This window comes from Thamnophis sirtalis, unplaced genomic scaffold (genome assembly GCF_051295495.1).
Source record: "Thamnophis sirtalis isolate CommonGarterSnake01/CBP01778 unplaced genomic scaffold, rThaSir2_p1.2 scaffold_4, whole genome shotgun sequence".
Classification (NCBI taxonomy): Eukaryota; Metazoa; Chordata; class Lepidosauria; order Squamata; family Natricidae; genus Thamnophis; species Thamnophis sirtalis.
In genome coordinates this window covers 26,772,679-26,796,537 of record NW_028261384.1, presented here as the reverse complement: position 1 = coordinate 26,796,537, position 23,859 = coordinate 26,772,679, and the positions used below count along the sequence as shown (strand labels likewise).

General features: G+C 37.3%; 1 protein-coding gene across 1 annotated transcript in view; it reads left to right on the top strand.

Annotated features, from left to right (window-relative positions):
• The window catches only part of CUBN (cubilin), a 172,166-nt gene that overhangs the window by 95,507 nt on the left and 52,800 nt on the right, over positions 1-23,859 (top strand). The window contains 5 exon segments of the mRNA XM_087714360.1: positions 3,024-3,076; positions 3,079-3,239; positions 14,437-14,611; positions 19,572-19,626; positions 22,066-22,223. Of these exon segments, the coding sequence (XP_087570486.1) occupies positions 3,024-3,076; positions 3,079-3,239; positions 14,437-14,611; positions 19,572-19,626; positions 22,066-22,223 (602 nt within the window).

Below are 23,859 nucleotides of genomic sequence, written 5' to 3'. Positions count from 1 at the left end.
GGTTTCCCAGGCCTAAGCTGGCAGAATCAGGTCTTTAGCACCTTCTGGAAGAGAATTAGAGAGGGAGCTGTTCTAATCTCCGGGGGAATGATGTTCCAGAGAGAGGGAGCCACCATGGAGAAGGCCTTCTTCTGGGTCCCACTAGGTATATTTTCCTTGGGGATGGGACCCGCAACATTCCCTGCCTGCCCGCTCTGATGGGTCGGGTATATGTGACCGGTAACAGATGGTCCCTCAGGCAACCTGGTCCCAAGCCAGGAAGGGCTTTAAAGGTGACAACCAGCACCTTGAATTGCACCCGGAAGTAAATCAGCAACCAATGCAGTTTCTGCAGGATAGGTCATACCAAGGTCTGCATACCAAGGTCACATATGGGCCTGATGCATTTTGCACCAACTGGCACTTCCGGATGCTCTTCTAGGGCAGCCCCATGTAAAGCGTGTTGCAATAGTCAAGACAGGAAGTGACTAAGGCATGAATGCCTGTGAGTAGGGATGGATGAAATTGATGAATACTTGTTAGCAACCTTGCCATAGCACACCTGCTCGTGACTTATTAGACTCTATCCCTAGATAGGACTGCCTATGTAGTAACACTATATATTCTCACATAACAGACTTTCCATTTTGATGTGAACATCCCTTTTTTGAGTCACACACCCATGATGAAACTTGTAGAATAAAGTTCTACCAATTGAAAGTTTATTTTAAATTTTCAGTAATCTCTGAGTTGTTTTTCTACTCATAATCTTCAAAGCAAATAAAAATCTACAGTATTAGTAGTATAACTCTAAGTAAGTATAACATCGGGGAGATGGGCAGCTAAGAAATATAAATACCTTAGAATTAATTCAAAAGGCTAAAGGAATAATAGTAAAATTCAGTATTGCAGCAATGCAATCTATTACCTGTTTATGAATTAATAATGAAATTAGACCCACCATGTTGTCCTTAGGCTATGATGAGATATGAAACATAGGACTGCTTATTTGCTTTCTCAGCATTTTGGCAATGTCATTTGTTAATCAGAATGACCACTGGGTGCATTTTTCTGCTCCACGTCAAATAGTATCTTTCAATATTAGGTTGCCTCAAGCGCTCCTGCATATTTCAGATCACGTGCTTTGGTTTATTGCAGTTCATTGACTACTTTGTAAGTAGAAAGGCCCTTCAAGAAAGCCAATGATCAAAGGCAAAACCAAACAGTGCCAAATAGTATAAAAAGAGCATCTAAGCATTGTCTATGGCTGTGATGGCAAACCTATCGCACATGTGCCACAGGTGGCACATGGAGCCATATTTGCTGGCACAGCAGTCTTCAGTTCCGGTGTGCATGGGCATGCCGGCCAGAGAGTGCATCATCAGAGTGGCTGTGGATGTTGCCCCCTAAGGACAGCCCAGCTATTCCCCCCCCTAAGCCTGGGAGGAGAAAATTTGCTCCCCTCAGAGAGGGTCTTTTGGGAAGTTTATTCCCAAACTTCCGGTTGGGCTGTTTTTTGCCCTCCCCCAGGCTTCAGGAAAGCCTCCAGCACCTGGGGAGGGCGAAAACTCTTCCTCGCAAGGGGGGGACACGTGTATGCCCAGGGGGGTGGGTCATGCATGTATGCCCAGGGGGTGGGTGCATGTGCAATAGCGTGCGCACAAACACAATTGTGGCACAACTTTAAAAAAAGGTTAGCCATCAGTGGTCTATTACCTGCCTCCATGTTTTATTTGCTATGCTTTTTTTTTGTTTTGTTTTTTGGCCTGCCTCCCGCCATATTCCTTCCTTTGGTTTTGCATTTCTCCTCCTTCTTTTTTATTTAAAGCATAGCAACTATAAGGTTGAAGCAGGCAAGAAATAATGAAGGAACGATTCTCCTTTTCCTGGTATTATTTTGAGCAGCCTCTCTCTCCCTCTCCCCCCTCGCCTTCTTATTTTATGTAGTGTTCTTTTTTCTTATACTTTCTATTATTTTTTGAAATGCGACAAACTTGATTTTATAGAGGTCTGACTGGCAGATAAGAAAGACAGAAGTTAGAAAGGAAGAGATATTAAAAGAGGGAATATTAAAGTGGAGAATTGTTAAGGTAGAGGATGTTAAGAATCATTGTGATTATAATACTATGATTGTACTACTACTATTTTTTTTTATTGAAAAGGCTTTTATTTTCCATTTTTTCATTTTCGTACACTCACATATATACTGTGCATAGCCGGGGCCATACAACATTAAACAATAATCACAGCAATTCCTCTTGTCAACAATACCCCCAAAAATAGAAACCCAATATACCTCTTCCACTCTCCATACACAATAGAGTAGATTGTACAACTACTATTATGGTGATGAATGTTATAACAAAAATGAATACTATGACTGATGAACATTACTATACCCAGACCAAACACTGATGATGAAAATTAGATTAAATATAAATAAAATTAATAAAATGTTTTTTTAAAGAAAGCCAATGATTAGCATGGCCTCTAAAATATTTTGGTGCTATCTTCATTCCGAATATTGTAATAGCAATACCTACAATACTTGCCCTGTAAATACAAGTTGCCAGTTTGAAACACAGCAGAATTTTATTATTTCTATTTTACTTTTCATGGACTATTTCTTCCTGTGTGTGTATGGTTTTTTTTTAATAATTAATCCAGCGATGCATCAACTCATTAGTTTTCCAGTCATTGGAGACAGATTTCACCTTCATTTCCAAACGTATATATGAAAGGTTTTGGAAATAGGAGTTAAATCTTTCTATCTCACATGACCGGAAAATTATGAAATAGTAAAATGTTAGAATTCTATTTTTAGAAAGTGGTAGTAGAAATAGATTTAAAAGAAGTGATCAATAGGGCTATATAAAAGGAAACTTATTGTAAAACTGCTGTATGTACAAGTGTGTGCATTTTATGCTTTAAATTTGCTTTGTTGGGGTGTCTGTGTTGTTTTATATTTTTAATTGTTTTTACCACTTTTGTGGGTCTGGAATCTGCTGGAATGAGTAGTTGTCAACATCCTCCTGCTCCTCTAGTTTTCCAACCAATACTGCCTGGTTTTTGTTTTCAGAGTGTGGTGGAGAATTGAGCCATCTGGATCTTTCCATAGCCCTGGCTATCCAAATAGGAGCCCACAAAACTGGGAATGTTACTTATATATTCACACAGCACCAAGTAGTAGCATTCAACTGACTATCCTGGAATTTGATGTGGAATACAATTCAAGTTGCGACCATAATGTTCTGGAGATAGTGCTTTTCTTTCAATATGATAATCAATGAGAACTGCAAGTCTTCTGAATGCCCATAGCATTAAAAAAAATCCATCCTTTGTTTTATTTCGGTATTAGCTAGATATCCGTGCTCTGCTATGAAACTATGTGATCGGGCTTGCTAAACCAACACTTTGAGCCTGAAAATTAATGATAGTTACAATTGGCCTCTGCTCTCCCCTTTTCTCCCTCAGGCTTGCCCAACAGAGCCTCTCTTATTTTATCCCCTTCTTTTCGTCAGGCTTGCCCAAAGAGGCCTCTCCTATCTTACCCCCTTCTCTCCTTCAGGCTTGCTCCACAGAGACCTCCTCTATCTTATCCCCTTCTTTTCCTCAGGCTGGCCCCATTGATCCTCTCCTTCCCCCTTTTCTCCCTCAGGCTTGCCCCACAGAGGCCTTGCCTATCTTATCCCCTTCTCTCCCTCAGGCTGGCCCCATTGATCCTCTCCTATTACCTTCTCTCCCTTAGGCTTGCCCCAAAGAAGCTTCTCCTAGCTATCCCCTTCTCTCCTTCAGCTGGCCCCATTGATCCTCTTTTATCACCTTCTCTCCCTCAGGCTTGCCCCACAGAGGCCTTTCCTATCCCTCTTCTCTCCCTCAAGCTTGCCCCACAGAGGCCTCTGTACCCAGGTCCAATACCATGTAGTCTAATTCCTTAACATCAGAGTGTTTTTCAGGTGTGGAGGGGGAGCAGAATGTCTAAACTCCCAGCTCGCAGGCCGGATGAGTCACGCGCTGGCCACACCCAAGTGGCAGTTGGAACAGGATTCTTTTTGGGTTGGGAGGGGGAGTAGAATGATTAACTCCCTAGCATCAGAACATTTTAATAATAATATAAGTAATACTAATGATCTGATGGTCGTTTTGAAAAATCCTTTTTTAGCAAGCACCTAGAAGGTAAAAGGAACATGTAGGCTTTATGGTTCCGGAGATTTCATGTTGTCGCATGAGTGGCATTTCACTTTTATATATATAGATTCTTAGTTTTATACTCTGAATACATTTTTGGTTTTAAAAAGTTACTCATAGGTTTAGATATATGATTAATGTTATAACTATTTAATGTTTTTAAATTTTTAAACCAAGACCTGGATCAATCAACAGAATCCACAGAGAAGTCTTTTAAAAGAAAAAAGCAAAGTTGGTAGTTATGGTACAATCATGATCAGAGCTCTACTCTCTCTATCTACAATTTTGACATTTTTCTATACTTCCTCTCCCCTGATGAATTCATACTTTGCTTTTGATTATGTATTTCTTGATGTAAAGTCAATTCAGGACTCGAGAGCTTATAGATCATGAGATTAGGCCAAATGATAATGCCCATCATTCTTTTCCAGCGTGCAATGCTTGGTTGTGGCATTCTGCCACTTTCTCTTTCTTATCCAAGACCAAGCACAAGATTTTAAAGAGATCTATATCTCTTTAAGATAGAAGTATGAAATGCAGTGATACTTCTGGGATTCTTTTTCTTGCTTTGGCATGACTTATGCCTAGATATATGCAATGGTCATAATAGCTAATACTTGTACAATGTATAAGGTGACCAGATTTTCAGATTGGTAAAGAGGGACACCATTGATGGGGGGGCTTGCTTAAAATTTTTATATTTTGTCAAAAGGTCACACAAGGCGATTATATGACCCCAGGACACTGAAACCATCATAAATACGAATCTGTTGCCAAACATCAAAATTTTGATCACGTGACCAAGAGGATGCTGCAGTGGTTGCTAAGTGGACAGCCTTGGCGGCAGCCGCTAACTCCAAGAGAGAGAGAAAGAGAGAGGGGGAGGGATGGGCTGCTCAAAGCAACAGAAGAAGAAAAAATCCATGAGGGAAGCCCGCGGTGTCCACATGGAGTAAAGTTATCTCCTCCCTCAGCCACTGGCAACAGCTCCCAAGGACGCATGGGCGGGAATGCGCTCGGCTCGAAGAATATACACTCCCAGTTGCTAGGAGAGCCTCAAGGTGGCTGGAGGCTTTTTCGTAACTTAAAAAAAATCAGGACTTTAAAAAAAATGGGACGCGGGACAAATTGTTCAAAAGAGGGACTGTCCCGCTGAAATCGGGACGTCTGGTCACCTTAACATTGTAGTTCATCTTATATTGTTCATGTTTTCCTCCACAGAAGTTACATGATTTCACAAGAATATTTGCAACCTTAAATTGAACTAAATTACGTTAATGCAAGTATTAACATTAATTCCTACTTTTGAACCTAATGTTTTATTTATTTATTTATTTATATCAATCTCCTGCTACCAAGGTCCAAGGTCTTTTTCATTATAATGGGGTTTCCTTGTTTATTATTGAGCAAACCTCAATACTATATTGGGTTATTCAGCAAACCATCATTAAAGATACAATGGCTTATTTGTTAATACAATGTACAAAACCAACCACTTTGGATCCAAGGGACATAGTCTCATATTTCAAAATGTATTTGCTTGTCTGTATACTCAATATTTGGGGAAATAATTATCACGATATCTTGAATTGGAAAAAAGAAGAAATCTTGCTATGAGGCTCCTTTAACAAGTCAGTAGTCCTTGACTTACGACCACAATTGAGCCCAACATTTCTATTGCTAAGCAAGACAGTTAAGTGAATTTTACCCCATTTTGTGACCTTTCATGCCACAGCTGTCAAGTGAATCCCTACAGTTGTTAAACTAGTAACATGGTTGCTAAGTAAATCTGTCTTTCCCATTGACTTTGCTTGTCAGAAGAATGGAATGGAATAGAATATAATATAATATTCTTTTATTTGCCAAGTTTCATTGGACACACAACAAATTTGCCTTTGGTGCATAAGCTCTCAGTACATACAAGCAACAAAGTGATAAATCATAAGATACAAGCATAAATAATAAAATACAACCAACAAGTGATAGTCATGATGACAATAGAAGTATGTAATAGAAAATGTGAGAAGGATATGAGTTAGTTGCCAAGAGTCTGAATTTTCATCACATGATCATGGAGATGCAAGTGTGAAACGGGTCACCGACAAAAGGGTGAACGACAAAATCACGGTGACAAAACCGCGTGTTCTAAAGCGCTCTGACAAATGAGCACTGAATCGCGCCGACAACAGCGCGGCGACAGAAGCGCGCTGTAAAACTAAACCTAACTCTAAACCTAAACCTAACCCCTAACCCTAAACGTAACCCTAAACAAATGTTAAACCTAACCCTAAACCTAACCCTAAACCTAACCCTAAACCTAACCCTAAACCTAACCCTTAACCTAACCCTAAACCTAACCCTAAACCTAACCCTTACCTTAAGTTAAATCAGCTTTCTGTTGCCGTGATATTGTAAAGCGCCCTTCTGTCTCTGCGCTGTTGTCGCCGCACTGTTGTCGCAGCGTTGATGACGTCGCGGTTTTAGCGACGCAGTTTAGTCGGGCGCGGTTTTGACGTTCGCCCTTTTGTCAGGTCACGGTGTGAAACATGGTCATAAGTCACTTTTTCAGTATTTTGAACCATCACTAAATGAACTGTTGTAAGTCAAGACTACCTAGATTGCTATTATTAAGAGATATACTTCCTATCATGTGCTATATGATCACACATGTATAAAACATACAGCTTACTAACTAGCATATTGATGGACCCAAGATGATTTGGGGAACATAAACCTAAGACGAGATATGCAAAATGCTGTAGCAAGTTCAAAACAGGTGCAGAAAACATTAGAAGTACCATAAATTTGGGCAGTACAAAAACATACAGTGCTTTTGTAAGATTTTTAAAAATCCAGAACAAAAGATCAGTTCCGATTGCTTGGGTGTTGAAGGATTCATGAGTCTATGGTTAAGATCTCCATATAATTTCCCCAACTAGGAGTTATGTCATTTGTGGGCTTCTTGCTGAGTTGGGCAGTTCCATACACATGATAACAGAATCTAGGAGTTTGGTCATCAGCTTGGACATCAATTTCATTGACAGTAGGAACTCTGTGATAACGGTCACAATTGCTTTTATGTGATTGCTTGACAACAATTTCAACCCTCTACTATTTCAAAATGTTCATTGCTGCAATATCAAGATGACAATGCCGTTTAGAAATTAGAGACATCTTTTTGCAACATACCCTCTAAAATGCATTCATTTATTTCATGTCTTCAAAGCAGATCTGAGGAGACTGCAGAGCTGGAAAACAATGAAACCTTGTATTTGCTTCCACTAAACCCTCTTATTTTCTCTGAGGAAGGAGAGCCTTCTCATCTCAGAAGGGCTCCATCCCCTTTGCTAAAACATGTGTTGTGAGTACAGCTAGCCACATAAAGCAGTCTTTTAGTTGATCATAACACTGAATTGTTGGCTCAGCTGCTGCAAAAGGGATGCTAACAGACCAGAGCAAATGGCAAAAAGCAGATAAAACCCTCAGGCTTTATAGGTCTCCTCTGTACCCTTTGCAATCAGTTATATGTTCCAGCTGAACAGCTTTTTTCATTTGATTTGGGCATATGACACTTATGCATGGACCACACCCTGAAATATATTCCAGCTTCCTTCACTGTGGAGCTTTTTTAAAAAATAGATTCATGTGGTAACAATTGGCTTTTCCTCTTACAGCCAAAATTCACTTCAAAAAAAAAGTTACAGAAACATTGTGGCCTTGTTTCTGTTCCTGCCTTTATGAAAGGAACTGATTAGCTGAACTGGCATGCTGAGAACAGAGAGGACTTCCAAACCACTCTTGAGATGCTTGTCTTTTGAAATAACTGCCCAAATATGAACCATACAAAGGACAATTGTGAAACTGGCTGGCAATCTAAGAGAGCACTAAACAAATGAAAGGCAAGCTGGAAATGACCATGGACATGAGCAATATTTTCAATGGCCAAGGTACTGCATATGTAAATCCTCTTGTGATATGGCACAAGGAAGAAGTGTTCATATTTGGCTATTCAATCCAACAACTCAAATCCTGCTCTAGAGTGGGCCTTTCTTATAAACAATAACAAACTCATTGCGAGGTATTTTTCAGATTAGAAAAAAGTTTTGTTCTTAGCCAACCAACCTAAAGATCTATTTTTGCCAGTAACTCCAGGTCAGTTTGAGCATGATGTCTAGAACTCTGTTTAAAAAATGCTCTTGCCTGGGATAGTTGAGAATAAATACAGTGTATAAAAAAATCCCTGTTGGAAAATAACCTTGGTAAATTGACTTCTCCTGGACTAAGACATACATATCTGTTCTGCCAAGCATCTTTTGGGAAACCTTGGGAAGTCTGCTAATATGTAAAAACTTTGCTAGGAATGAATATCTGTTTCTGCTGTGATTGCAGATGTGGGGCAGATGTGTTCTTGTCAATTCCCATTATGCATCTTAAAGAGCGGGTCTGGACTTGTTCAAGTAGGATAGCTTTGTTAAGGCCCCACTCTTCTGCACATAGGTCAACATTGACACTATTTTTGGCCTGAATATTTTCAGTATAAGTTGAAATTGGTTTGATTCTGACTATTAATGCAGCAGAAAATTATTGAGGGTCTAGTGGTTAAGGCAACAGATAGAATACTGAATGAGTTAGTCAAATTGGTCCTGAAGGACTCTTCAAAAAAACTTCATAACTGGAGGTTTTCAAGAAGAAATTGGCCAATCCTTTGTCCAGAATGGTATAGAGTCTGCTGCCAGAGCAGGGGTTGGCTAGAAGACCTCCAAAGATTTTTCCAATTCTGTTATTCTATAAAAACTGACTTGCTGTGGGAGATCCAGGTGGCTAATTCAGGCTATCTCTGCTCAAGGACAGTGGTGATAGAACAACCTTGGATTTACTAACTTTTATTCTTCAGAAAACTGACTTGCTGTGTGACATCCAGGTGGTTTATTAATGCTATCTCTGTTCAAGGACCGTATTGATAGAATATCCTTGGAGTTATTAACTTTTGCGTTGCCTCAATTAAATCTTAAAGTAGAAGAACTCCTATTTCCAAAATGAATTATTAAGGGACTGACTCCCCCTGTGGGAAAAGCCTGTGATTTGTGTTAAAAAAAAAAAGGAGCCTTCATTTTAAACAGCATGCTGGCGATAGTAAGATGTTTGAAAGAAAGAAGGGTACATTTAGAGTGTCTCCTGGATGGGAGCCATTCAGTCTTTTCCAAATCAACCAATTGCCTTTTGCAGTGGAGAACCTGGCTGAGGGAGAGAATTATTGCATTTCTGGATCCTCATTTTGCTTATTCATATTCATGTGACTTTCAACAAAGTCAGATCAGTCGACAAACTAATAAGTTATTTTGGATTTGCAATGCATGCCTTTTGTACAGTATTTCCTGGGAGGAGCACTTGCTTTGGGTGTTCCTGTGAATGCCTATGGCTTTGACCTCTTAATATATTCCTCACTCTCTTTCTAGATTCAAAATTAGAATCCACCCTTTCACCACCATTATCTATCTTTGAATCACAGTTGCCTTTGCATGATTTTGTTTTAGTTGAATGTTAGTATTTGGATGACTGTGTTTAATCTAAATAAAAGCCTTTTTTAATGTGTCCATGTTGTTAAAAGTAGTTAGGAGTTCAAAAATTGGCAATACTATTTGTGCCACCACTAGGCATTGTTTGGTTATGAAATCAGTGACATTTGTTTTTTTTAAGTCTCATTCCTTTATTGCGTAAGTCTTGGAGCAGCTGGGCAAATGACTGCATGTGAACTGAAAAAGGAAAGCTTTTTCAAGGATAGAGGCAGAAAAATCTAAAACATGGGAGCGCTCTATCTGAGATTTCCATTGCGGGGAGTCAAATCTATTTAAGAGGTTTAATGAAATGTAGGTGAAATATGGTTAATTTGGCAAGTAACTTTTCAACCTTTAGAAATCTGTCAACTGATCTATTCATCAGTAGGCTTGAGTAAATTCTGAGATTCAGAATATGAATCCCATGAATTTATGGAAGAAATTGTTAAAAATACCAGTCTTCAGTAAAAATGATAAAAATACAGCTTTCCAGCAGGAGTAAAAGAGAATACAGTAAAATAGAACAAAATAGTAAGAAATAGAAATTAAAAAGCTAATTAAGGATGAGAGCATATACACCAAAGACAAATTCCTTGTTTGCTCAATTACTCATGGCCAATAAAGTATATTCTATTCTATTCTATTCTATTCTGTTCTACTCTACTCTATTGAGTGAGCTCTTTTCAACAGATGCTACTTGTTATGCCATAGTGAAATTTTCTAGACAATAGATTATTCATCTGGGTAATGATCCTGGTAAGAAAAGTCCATGTTAGTATTTCTCAAACTTCGCAACTTTAAGATATGTGGACTTCAATTCCCAGCATGCTGACTGAGGAATTCTGGGAGTTGAAATCCATATATCTTAATGTTGCCAATTGAGAAACATCAGTCTACAAAGATGCATTGTTACCTTTTCTTCATGCTTTTGATTAAAATAAGTCACTTTTTACCAAGATTTTTAATATAGGCTTGTAGCAGTTTAGTTATTCTTTTTAAAGAGTTCCATGGCATACAGAGAAAAACTTACTTTTTTTAAATCAATCAGTCATAAAAGAGAGATATTTACAGAAACTCTTAAGGGAGATGTTTTCAAGTTCACACAAAGATAAAAAGGGGAGGACAGAAAGTGCATTTCAGATTTCTGTTACCATAGTTATTCTAATAAAAGTAGTTTAGGCTTACGCAGATGTTTCTTGATTCTAATCTTCCTTTTAGGGCTGACTTAAAAGTAGGAATACCTAGTTTCATTTGGTATGATTCTTGAATTATATTATATATATATTTTAAAAAGTCAATCACAGATTCTGGCTTGTTTAAAAAACTAAAATGCTTTTAAAACAACAAATCATGATTTTCAGGCACAGTGAAATATAATCTTTACATTTATTTTTCTACAGAAATTCTAGAATTTTGCACAATTTATCTCCAAAGAATGGAAAAGATGGAAAAGAAAAGAAAAAAAACTACCTGATCTGGCCTACCTAAAACTGGACAACCACTAGAGGGCAGCAGAAGGGTGTTCCTAAGCTCTATTTTTTTTTGCTAACATTTAGTCCTCATATCCGTTTTTACAGATAAGATTTTGAAATATTGAAGAAAGACTATGAAATTAGTCTGAAAAATAAACATTAAAACAATTTGGGTATTAATCTCTTGTATGCAGCCAACATTTTTTATTTTGTTATGTACCCCTTGCCTTCCGTGGATTCTTTTCACAGTACAGAAACACAGGTTCCATTTCCTTCAAAGAGATCTAATGTTAGCAGCAATAAAAATTTATATTAATGTACTATATTCATAACATGTTTCAAAAACTAATACAACAGCAAATCTATTAACTGAATGTTATTTCTTTCTTCCAAAAATTAAAATGTTCTTAGTTTTTCAGATTTCTGAATGACTATAATAAGCAGTTAACTAAATTGAAGCAAAATCCCATAATTTCTATGCACTTTGGGGGGAAAAGGGTGATTGAATGTCTAGGATTTTTTTTTACATCCTGCATGAATCAAAGCTATGGAATTAAAGGGGCTGTGCTGTTCTTTCCACTGAGAATTTTCCTTGGGAAAATATGGGGATTCTGTTTTGTTTAATGTAAAAAGGAAGGGCATGGCAGGGTGTACCATTTCAGATATGATAACTACATTCAAACAGAATGAATTGAAATAAATACAGCTGATAATTTTGTTATCTAGGATTCAGGACTAATTCTAAAAATTAGACATATTTAGCTATATTATGAACTTTGTAAACTGTGAACTGTAAATATTTAGAAGGAAACCCCAGGAGTTAAAATATACATGGTACAAAATATATATTTAAGCACATATGTAGCTGATATCAGGCATATTATTTTTGCAAATTATGAAAGCCTTAAAGGTAAAGATAAAGGTCCCCATCGAACATATGTGCTAGTCACTCCAGACTCTAGGGGGCAGTGTTCATCTCCATTTCAAAGCCGAAGTCCCAGCATTGTCTGTGGTCACGTGGCTGGCATCACTAAACACTGAAGGCGCATGGAATGCTGTTACCTTTCCACCAAGGGGGTTCCTATTTTTCTACTTGCATTTTTAAGTACTTTCGTACTGCTAGGTTGGCAGAAGCTGGGATAGGGAATGGGAGCACACTCTGTTATGCGGAACTAGGGATTCAAACCGCTGACTGCCGACCTTTCGGATCAACAAACTCAGCGTCTTAGCCACCGAGCCACCGCGTCGCTAATATGAAAGCCTTATAGGAATGATAAAAGTAGGATGAAAGTAAATTCTAAATACAGGTAGTTCTCAATTTATGAACACAGTTGAGCCCAAAATTTATGTTGCTTAATGAAAATTTTGTTAAGTGAATTTGTCCCATTTTATGACTTTTCTGTCCACATTTGTTAAGTGAATCACTGCAGTTGTTAAATTAGAAACATGGTTGTTAAGGGAATTGTAGGCTCTCCATTGATTTTGCTTGTCAGAAGGTCACAAAATGATTTCTGAACACTGCAATCATCATAAATATAAGTCATAAATATTGTCAAGTATCCGAATGTAAATCATGTGGCCATGGGAAACTGCAATGGTCATGTGTAAAAAATGGTCATAAGTCATTATTTTCAGTGCTGTTGTAACTTCAAATGTTCACTAAACCTGTTGTAAGGCTAGCACTACCTATATTTTCAGTTTCCAGTTATATATGGGGTCTTTGAACAAAATATTATCGAAGAGCCTTTTCTTCACAAAAATCTAATAAGATTTCTTTCTATAAATACTTATAAATTAGAGCTGATTATTTTGAATATTACCAAGTAAAAGAAGTCAGTAAAAATCAAATGCTGAAAGAGTGGTAAACTATAAAGTAGCAAAATAATTGTTGAAAAAGTAAAGCCTACTGAGAATAATACTGAGAAAAGTTAAAGTAAAGCAAATCTCTTAAAATTTGATAGTTTTATTATATCAGGTAATATGGCTATCAGATTTAGGCTGCAAAAACCCATGTAAACTCTAGCAGGCAATAAAGAATTAGTTCCCTGCAACATTTTGCTGCTACGCTGATCTACAAATTTTTGGAAATTATCAACCTCCAAGGTAAAATGTGTTAATTTTACATATTTTGATTAGATGAATTAGAAAACATGTGATAAAAGTGCTGGTTCACTAAAGTTTTCAAGATAAAGATTTATACACAGGGAAGTACAAGGGAGGGAGATGTCTAATAATCATGGTGCCTTGTAATGTCTTGACAAAATACAATAGAACAATGAAAATGGTACCACATGGAAGTGTATAAATTTATCTTCACTTTGAGAACAACAAGGCAGTTGACTATGAAAAACATGTGGAAAATTTGCTTAAGTCCTATTAAGCAATTGGTGCAAATATGTCACTGAAAATTCACTTCTTACTCTCACATTTAGACTATATCCCTTGGAATTGTGGACACTGAGTGATGAACATGGGGAGAGATTCACTAAGATACCAAAGGAAATGGAGAAAAGATACCAATGATATCCACCAGGATACCAAAGGAAATGGAGTCTGTCCATGCTCACCGATTACTGCTGGAATCTCCCCAGGGATGATCCTACTGCAGTACACAAAAGAAAAGCCAAAAAGCGCAGTTTAGATACTGAATAAAGATGGAACCTTGTCATTTAATCTGACGTTAGAGATTGTCAGTTTTTCATGCAAAAAGCAAGAAAATGTTACATGAAAAACCAATAAATGAATGGAAAGTTGTTATTGGTATCAATAAAAAGATAAATTTATAATGATTGGTGTGGCACCATTCTCATTGCTATATTACATTTTGCAGAAAAGTTATGGAGCATAATTACACATCCTGTTCATAATTTTGAATTATTTTGATGCAATTTTGACCTGAAACTTAATCTTGGAAATTGGAGCCAATTAATACTCAGGAGTTAATTTTCCTTTATTAGTAACCCAATTCTGATAAAAAATAACCAACTTTTATTTCCGATTAATCAACTTTTTTTCTCCTTGTAGACCAGTGCTATCTACTAATAGTACTAATCTTTGTCTCAATTACACTGCCAAAATCTTACTGAAATATTCAAGATGATGCCTATCATGTTCTCTTCTCAAATGTTGCATTTTACTCTTGTCCTCAACAAACAATTGTAGAGCTCTTCATTACTTTTACATATTACTTGTTTATCCATTCATTATTTAGCTTTGTTTTGGTTTTTTATATGTCCTTCTAGATCTATGGTGGATATGATTCATCAACACCTAAGCTGGCTCAAGTTCGCACTTCAAGATCATCACAGAGTCCTTTGCATATCTCTAGCACTGGTAATGCAATTACAGTCAGCTTCAAAACAAGTGGGAGAATGAACAGAAAAGAATGCAATGCCAGTTGGCAAGAAATAGCTGGAGGTGAGAATGTGCATGATGATTTGATGGGTGATGCATTCTGAAGTTGTAAAACAGAATTCTGTCTGCCTTGCATCTCCCTATCTAACTCTGTCTGTTTGTCTATCTCTATTTATCTATCTAACTCTATCATCTGTCTGTCTGCCTGTCTTTCTATCGATCTATCTTCTACCCATCTTAGTGTTTCTCAGTTTAAAGTTGAGATTTGTGTATTTCAACTTCTAGAATTCCCCAGCCACACCTTAAAGTTGCCAAGTTTGAAAAACACATTGATTATTTATTTATTATTATTCATTTATTCCATCCATTTCACTATCAAGAGAGTCTGGGCTACAAATATAGGCAGAATTTTTTTAAAATTTTTTGTTTATGTGCTTATACTGTACCAAATTCCAAGGAATTGTTTTAGTAATCTTCTTTTTATTATTGAACAGAAATATTACAGATTTAGAATTGGGTGACTACAAATCCATGACCCTCTCTGGTCCTGAAGCCTCTGGAGGGCGAAAAACCACCAAATGCGCAAACCAGAATTTCAGGATTGGGCTTCCGATTTGCACGTTGGGCTGTTTTTCACATTCTGGAGGCTTCATGGGAGACTCCTGAAGCCTCCGGAGGGCGAAAAATGGCCCTAAGGACAAACCGGAAGTCACCATTCCTGAACCTCTAGGTTGCTCGTACGGCTGTTTTTCGCCCTCCGGGGAGTGCTGGTCACATGCACATGTACATTGGTGTCACACGGATAGCATTATGGATGTGGCATGCCTACGCATGACCCTGCTGCACTTCCCCCACTTTTGGCACATGATCCAAAAAAGGTTAGCCATCACTGCTCTAGTGGCTATGTGATGATTCTATTAAAAATAATTTATATTTCAACATGATAATAATATCCTGTTTGTGGACTATGATATATAGTATCTAAAGGACACATGCAAATTATTAAGTAATGAACTAGCATTTATCATGCCTCATCCTATGATACCAAGAGGTTCATTTACCAAATGGCTTCCAGCACTTGCAGATTATTTTTTTCCACTTAGTACCAACATTAAGAAATTTTGCTAAAATTAGGGTGGCCAGCTTTTTCTAGCCCTGATGAGGCTGACTAGGGTCCTCAGTTTTAAGTTTAGCAATAGCAATAACTAAAATGCTAATTCAGCCCAATGCCTTCAAAAACTAAGATGTGATTTTTATCATTTGTTGTTAGGATGGGAAACAAAAGTTGGTACTTCTATTTGTCTAAACCATAGCAATTTTTTAAAAGATAGAATGTTTTGTCCATAGTCATAGCCTGGTTGAAGTTTATCTGCATTTTTAAGGTAAAATAGATGCTTCAGCTACCATTGTAAGTCAAAACTCGATAGACTGTTTTATGGCTTTAGGTTTATTATATAATAAACTGATAAAGATGAACCAGAATTAGAATCATCCCCTTATTTAGCTTACTCTGATGAAGTTGCACTATGTCCTGATTCTGAAGGCTATGAATGCACATTGCCATCTTCAATCTTCAATCTGCTCCTAGTCCATCCTAATCTTCTCCCCTCCCCTTTTGCTCTACATCAAAGTAGGCTTTTCCAAATTCTGCCAGCACAAGTGGGCCATGTAGTTTGTCTCCTCAACCTCTCATTTTCTTGAAAGTAATATTTCTATTACAATTGGTTTTCTTGTATGAATTGTGGTGGGCACAGTATCTTCCATCCAGTCACTAATTGCCCCTCTTCACAGCTTTTTCACCCTGGGCTGATAGAAAACATGAGGACTATTTTTGCTGTTGTTTTTGACAAATGTATCTTTTTAGGGTTTTTTCTTCTTCTTATCAGATTGATCCAGTGGTGGGTTTCAATTTTTTTTAGAACCTCTTCTGTAGGTGTGGCTTCCTATGTGGGAGTGGCTTTCCAACCATGTGACTGGGTAGGAGTGGCTTGCCAGCCATGTGGCTGAGTGGGAGTGGCTTGGCAGTCATGTGACTGGGTGGACATGGCCAACTTGTAAAATGTGGTGAAACTCACTTAACACTCCTGTTTAGCAACTAAAATCTTGGCTCAGAAACTCTGGCATTTGAAGCACGCAAATCTTAAAGCTGTCAAGTTACAAGACCCTTGCACCCCTAACCCTTTAGAAAAAAAAGCCAAGGGTGTTCAAACTTGACAGCTTTAAGACTTGTGGACTTCAACTCCCAGAATTCCTCCTCTCCTTCTTCATCTTGATGATGTGCGGACAGGTGAGGGGAAGGAGCTGGAACTGTTCTAAACGGCACCGTAGATTTGTGGAACTTCTTCTATAGAAGAGGTTAGAACTGGCAGGAATCCACCCCTGGATCGATCCCATGGAAATTACCTAGAAGTAGAGAAATGATAGAGGGCAGGAGCTTGGTGAAGGCCAGATGAGGCTTAGGAAAGACTGCAAGAAGGAAACAAAAAAAATGGAGGAGGAAAGGTCAGGTAGGGGAAAAGAAAGCAATCAAATCTCAAAATCTTTTGCTGACTATCATAAATATGATGTAGTAAATACGAATTCCCCAGCTGTCTCCAAGTGCAAATATGCCTCCCTGTTTCCTGGCCTAGGATTCTCTAATTATTTGGCTTGTTGAAGTTCTCCTAATTGGGCTTACATAGCTTAGTATTTGGAAGAGGTGACAGAGAAGAAGAGCTGGAATGAAGCTGACAACAATTTTGCCAGTTTACTCTAATAACTCAAGTGGTAACAAGAACAGTGAACGAATGATGTTTTCACACGCTGCCAGTTCGCCAATGGATTGGTGAAACCTAGACATAAGTAAGCAATATCTGCAGTAAGCATAGAGTTAGAATCAACAGTCTAGTGCAGTGTTTTTCAACCTTTTTGGTGCAAAGGCACACTTTTTTCATGAAAAAAATCACGAGGCACACCACCATTAGAAAATGTTAAAAAAATTTAACTCTGTGCCTATATTGACTATATATAAAGTAATTTTCCCACGGCACACCTTACACTATGTCACGGCACACTAGTGTGCCGCGGCACAGTGGTTGAAAAACACTGGTCTAGTGCACTGTTTTTCAACTTAGTTACTTTAAGATATGTAGATTCTGGGAATTGAAGTCCACACATCATAAAATTACCAAATTTGAAAAGTCCTCTACAATTGCATCCCCTATATATTGCTTGCTCATGTGGATGCAAACTATCCCCAAAACCCCAGCCAAGGAAAGGAGAGCAACTGGTCAGCATTACTATTTAAAAAAATGGAAATTCAAATACAGATTTTTGAAGTCAGCTAAGTTTTCCATCATTATGAACATGGTAAACAAGCTGCTTAAGGCTGCCATGTGGAAGAGATCATAATCAGAAGTTGAATAAGTGAAATCAAAGATTCACCCTCATCCAAAATATTCCTCCTTTTAGTAATCCAAATATGACCACTCACTAATCAAAATGAGAACCAAAGGTCTATGGGTTTTTTGTAAACTGTTTCCTAATATTCTCCATCTGGCAATATGACAATCACTAACACATAAAAAACCATACTTTTATAAAAACACCAGAACTGCTATTTAACCTTGAAAGCTAATTAAGAGTAAAAAGTAAACTTTAGAAAGGATATTTTTTTAAAAAATATTTTGTTGTTATAAGTAGTCCTCATTTAACAGCCACAATTGGGATTGGCAACATGGTCATTAAGTGAAGCGGTTGCTAACAGAAACTGCTTTACAGATCTGTGAAGGTTGTAGATCTAAGAACTAATTGCAAGTTGCTTTTTCATCAATATCATAATTGTGAACACTCATTGTACGAGGCAGTCACTAAAATGACTACATATATATTTTTAGATGGCATTATTTTGAGAAGTTAATTGCTGCTATCCTTATTCATTTAGAAAAAAAAGGAGCAGTAGCAATATTCATATTAACTTGTTTGTTCATTCAAGAAATCTCACTTGGAAAAATAACCAAATTAATTCTCTTTCTGAATAATTTATTCATATTATTTTGCAGCCTCCTGATCTACAATAACAATTTTGAGAAGTTTTAAAACAGGTCAAAAATATGAAGTACTTTCACCGGAAGCAGTTTTGCTTCAGCTATTTTCTAATTTCCTTGTTTTTTTTTTCCAGCAGCAATAAAGTGTCCAGAGAACAGAGTTTGCAAAACTATAATATTCTGCTGATTTCTGAGATGCAGGGATCATTTGATTTAAGTTCCTCTTAAAACCTCTCTACAGTATTGCTTTTTACAAAGTTATACCTCAGAGAAATGCCATATTCAGTAGCTCTCTAAAATCTGAGAAATCTTGCACCTTCCCATATAGAAACTCAAGAAAAAGAAAATGATTACTGCAGGAAATTATTATCTGCCTAATATTTTTATTTAGTAGGGATAGAATATAAAAAAGAAAGACCTAAGTATTAGAATAACAAAATTAAATCTGGATAATTAGTTGTAAGAGAATGTTGATTTGTGGCAATAAAAAAGAGCCCCCCAGCTCTTTTTGCAAAATGCTACATGTGGGGGGGGCATTTATTATTATTGCAGTGTTTCTGAACCTCAGTAACTTTAAGATGTGTGAACTCCCAGAATTCTAGGAAAAAATGATAGGGAAACATTGATCTATTATATCAAACGAATAACTTTTGTAAAACATTTGTAGAAAACATAGTTTTTCTATCATTGAACACTTAACGGCTTTCAAGAATTGTACTTCAAATTTTGCTTGCAATTTCTGCATTGATTGTAAAACTTTTTTTTATTATAATGAAATCCAGATTGTTCTGAGTGACTAATCTTCAGTGGGAATTGTTCGAAATGTCTTCAGCCTCAAGGCCAATATTTTAACTGAGGAAAGCAAGCCTAATCTTAGAGTTGGCAAATGGAAGAGAGTTAGGGCAGAATGGAAAGACAGTCATAGCAGACTGGAAAAACTCTTCCCTTTTATGTATGTTGCATCTTTTTACAAATGTTTTCCATCTGTTCTTTCTTAGTGAGTTTACAGGACTTGGCTAGATTGAAGAGGCTCTTCAAAACGAAGGAGAAAGGGCAATTTCAAATAAATGATTTTTTTCTCAGCTATCAATAAACCTTTGGAATTGTCAAATAATGACAGAACAAACACAGTTGTAAGCAAGCCAGGTATTCATTCATTGCATCTTAGTTTGATTATTAAATTCATACAGATTGTGAAGTTGTTCAAAACATATTCAGGGTCTAAAATTCTGAATTTCTACCATTCCTGGAAAAAATCCTGCCACTCTCAAAATATTCATTGTTGTTGTTAGTTGCAAAGTCGTGTCCAACTCATTGCAACCCCATGGACAATGTTCCTTCAGGCCTTCATGTCTCTACTATCCTCTGAAATCCATTTAAGGTCAGGTCTACTGCTTCGATGATTCCATCCAGCCACCTCATTCTCTGTCATCCCCTTCTCCTTTTGCCATCAATCTTTCCCAGAATTAGGCTATTCTCCAGTGAGTCCTTCCTTCTCATTAGGTGGCCAAAGTATTTGAGTTTCATCTTCAGAATCTGGCCTTCTAAAGAGCAATCAGAGTTGATCTCTTCTAGTTTGATCACCTTGCAGTCCAAGGAAAACATGTATGCAATTTACTAATCCATATAATGAAAAAAAAAATGATTGACTTACTCCAATGTTCTTAAGCAAATGTTCCTTTTTAAAAATGTTTCTAATTATATGTAAATCAGGACAAAATGTGGTTATTTAGAGATTTTTAGTTTTAATTAATGCATGGTTAATAATATTTCATAATTGCACTTACCTTCTATTTGATTTTCATAGGGGGCTCGACATTTACTTGCTGAAATCCAATTCCACTTAAAATTCATCTTATACTTATTATTAATCATTGTATATTATAAATGCATATAATTAGAGATTAGAGTAATCTCTAATTATATTCATAACCAGCACTAGGGTATAGTATTTGCACTAAAATAAATATTATTTTATTATTGTTGCTAAAGATACAAGGTGATGTTTAAGCAAGACTTCAAATAATAAATAAGGACTTTAAATTGTCTGAAATACAAGAAAAAGGATATGGAATGTATTTTTTTTTCAAGGAAAAAAAAACAATTTAGTCAGAAATATAATAGGGGAAATAAAGTTTTCATCTCATTTTTTAAAAAGTAACTATCAGGGTAAGAAAAAGGAATTTCATAAACTGGGAATTGAACATCCTTTATCTTTAATAAACACAGAAAGAGTAGTTTCACACATTGCAGTAAGGCATTTTTTACTTAAAAACTTAAAATATCTGAGAGCCCATAATACTGCATTATGGTGTTTGGGAGCAGAAGTAATGTATTTCTGAAACAGCTGCAGTATTATTTCCTTCCCATTTTTGACTATTACAATGAATAGGCATGGCTGCAATTACTCAAATTTTGTGAAAATGGGTCTGTCCTGTGTTTTATTTATTTATTTATCAAATTTATATAACCCTCTATCTCCTCCCAAAGGGGATTCTGGACAGTGCACAACAATGAATAAAACACCTAATAAAACATATAAATTAACAGATTAACTGATTAACAGATTAGCAGAGTTGGAAATAATGGTGGGTTTCAGGCGGTACGCCCGGTATGGGATCAGCAGCCACCATACTAGAACAGTGCTTGGGATGGCCCACCCGCCCACCTTCGTTCCTTACCTGTATTTAAGCCAACCGGGCCATTTGGCATATGTGCGCAGCATACGGCACCTGCATGATGCTCCACTGAGCAACTGGAGTGTCACAGGGTGGTGAGTGCGCATGCGTATGCAGCTCATGTGCCTGTGGTGGATGCCCGGCCCCGTTGCAGCATATTGGTTGCAACAGGATCCAGAACCCACCACTGATTGGAAGGAACTTTGCAGGTCATCTAATCCAACCGCCTGGCCAAGCAGGAGACTTACATCTGTCTCTACCTAGGATCGAACTCACAAACTCCTGACTGTGAGGCAAAAGCTTCACCTCATCAAAATAAACTTCCAGTTTAATTGGAGCACCAAGGCCTGGCAGCCTAGCCTTATAAAAAAAAGTCAAAAGATTGGAAAAAATCTAATTTCAAAGGGAAAGGATGTTCCAAAAGATGGAGACCACAGCAGGGAAGACACATCTCTTGGGTCCCAACAAATGTGGTTCCTTCACTGATAGTACCTGCAACATGCCTTTTCTTCAAAATCTAATAGAAAACAGGAACTGTGATGGTCAGCATGTCAAAACAGAGGAGACAACTGAACAGGGGAACTGCCAAACAATTTTAGCCTGCATCAAATGCATTGGTAATATGAAAATAATTTAAGGAGAGTCTCCCACTAGCCTTTAAGACACAGGCAGGCTGGTACTAAATATGGATATTTGCATTTGCAGGTAATGCACTTATATAATATATTTCAAATGCTTATAAAATGTTGGAGTTTTTTTATGGGACAACTAAACTATGTAATTCTAAAGTTATATTGATTCTTCTCTCCTACAGATTTTTTGATGGTCGAAATAGGGAAGCTCAACTTCTTGGAAAAGTCTGTGGTGTGCAGCAATTTTCTTCTTTCACAGCTACTCTAAATGCCATGTTTGTGTGGTTTCACTCTGACTCATCTATACATCTCCAAGGCTTTTGAGATTGGTTCACTGAAGGCAAGTTTCTCAGTGATATAAAATCCCTGCTAGACCAATATCCTTGGCCAAAAAAGCCATTTAAGTATTGAGGTTTTGGATTAATTTAGGCCAATAACAACAGTGGGGTTTTTTTTTTGTTTTTTTTTTGCTGAAACTTTCAAATACAATAGGACATAACTCCGTGAAGAAAAGAGATAAAGTATAATTTGGTCAACTGCACATTTTTAAAAGATGTAAATGAAAACCAGCAGCAGAACTTTTGAGTAGTTTGGAGAACCAGTAAATACCAACTCTGGTGGGACTGGCCCCACGCCCATCTATTCTCTGCCTCCTGAGTTCCAGCTGATTGGGAGGAAATGGGGATTTTGCAGTAACCTTCCCCTGGAATGGGGAAGGAATGGAGATTTTACAGTATCCTTTCCCTGCCACGCCCACCAAGACACACCCACCAAGCCATGCCATTCCCACCACCTGCTCTGGCCTACAGTACCAGTAGTAAAAAAAATGAATCCCACCACTGGCTTGGTATAATGGTCAGAGTAGAATCCAGGAGATGATGACTTCTAGACCCACCTTAGACACAAAACCAGTAAATGACCTTGGACTAGTCACTTTCTCCCAGCTCTAAGACCAGTCACTTTCTCTCAGCTGCAGCTACTTCTGAAAAACTTTGCCAAGAAAACTGCAAGGCCTAGTCTGGGCAGTCATCAGGAATCAATACTGATTGTTATGCACTTGTGCATGCGTGCACACACACATACACACATACACACACACACACCTCTAAGAAATCAATCCATTCCCTTCCTCTGAACCACTACAAATGTTGGCCTATCCATGTCAACTGACAACAACTCCCTGAGTCTCCATCATTTATAGCAGTTAGCTGGGGAATTCTGGAACTGGACACCCGCACATTGCACATTTCCAGGGCTGAGAAAGATTGCTCTAGGGAAGGGGTGTCAAACCCAGTGGGATGGATGTGTCACACGCTTGCCATGTCCACCCCCATTTTAGCAAAGCGGGGGAGTCATGATACATCACGTGACGGCAATGTGACGATGCAAGTTTGACACCCGTTCTTTAGGGACTATCTGAAAAGAACAAGGAATGTTAAAAAAGAAAAATAATGGGATATTTAATTGGTGCAGTTCAAAACATTTCATTGAAAACACTTTATTGACATCTATATAATTTCCCAGGAAACAAAATGTATTAGCTTAAAAAAGATCCTAAAAAGAATGTCTATTCAGAAACTTTCCATACAAAAATAAAAATCACATTTTATAGTATTTCAATTTTTATGTTAAATTTCATGCTCTAAACATTTATTTATATTGTTTTCAGTTTTTAAAACAAATGTTGAGGTAATTACATTAAAGTAGGCATCAGAAAAATTCTGCATAAATTCTGCATATACTTGTAAAATATATTTAAAAGCCTTGGGAAATATTTACAATTAAAAATATATATGAAAAAATTAATATGAAATATATATATATATATATATATATATATATATATGTGTGTGTGTGTGTGTGTGTGTGTGTGTGTGTGTGCGTGCGTGCGTGCGTGCGTACGTACATACATACATACATACATATCCTTAAACTTTCCATTGTAAAGAATTGCAGGAATCAAATAGAAGCTGATT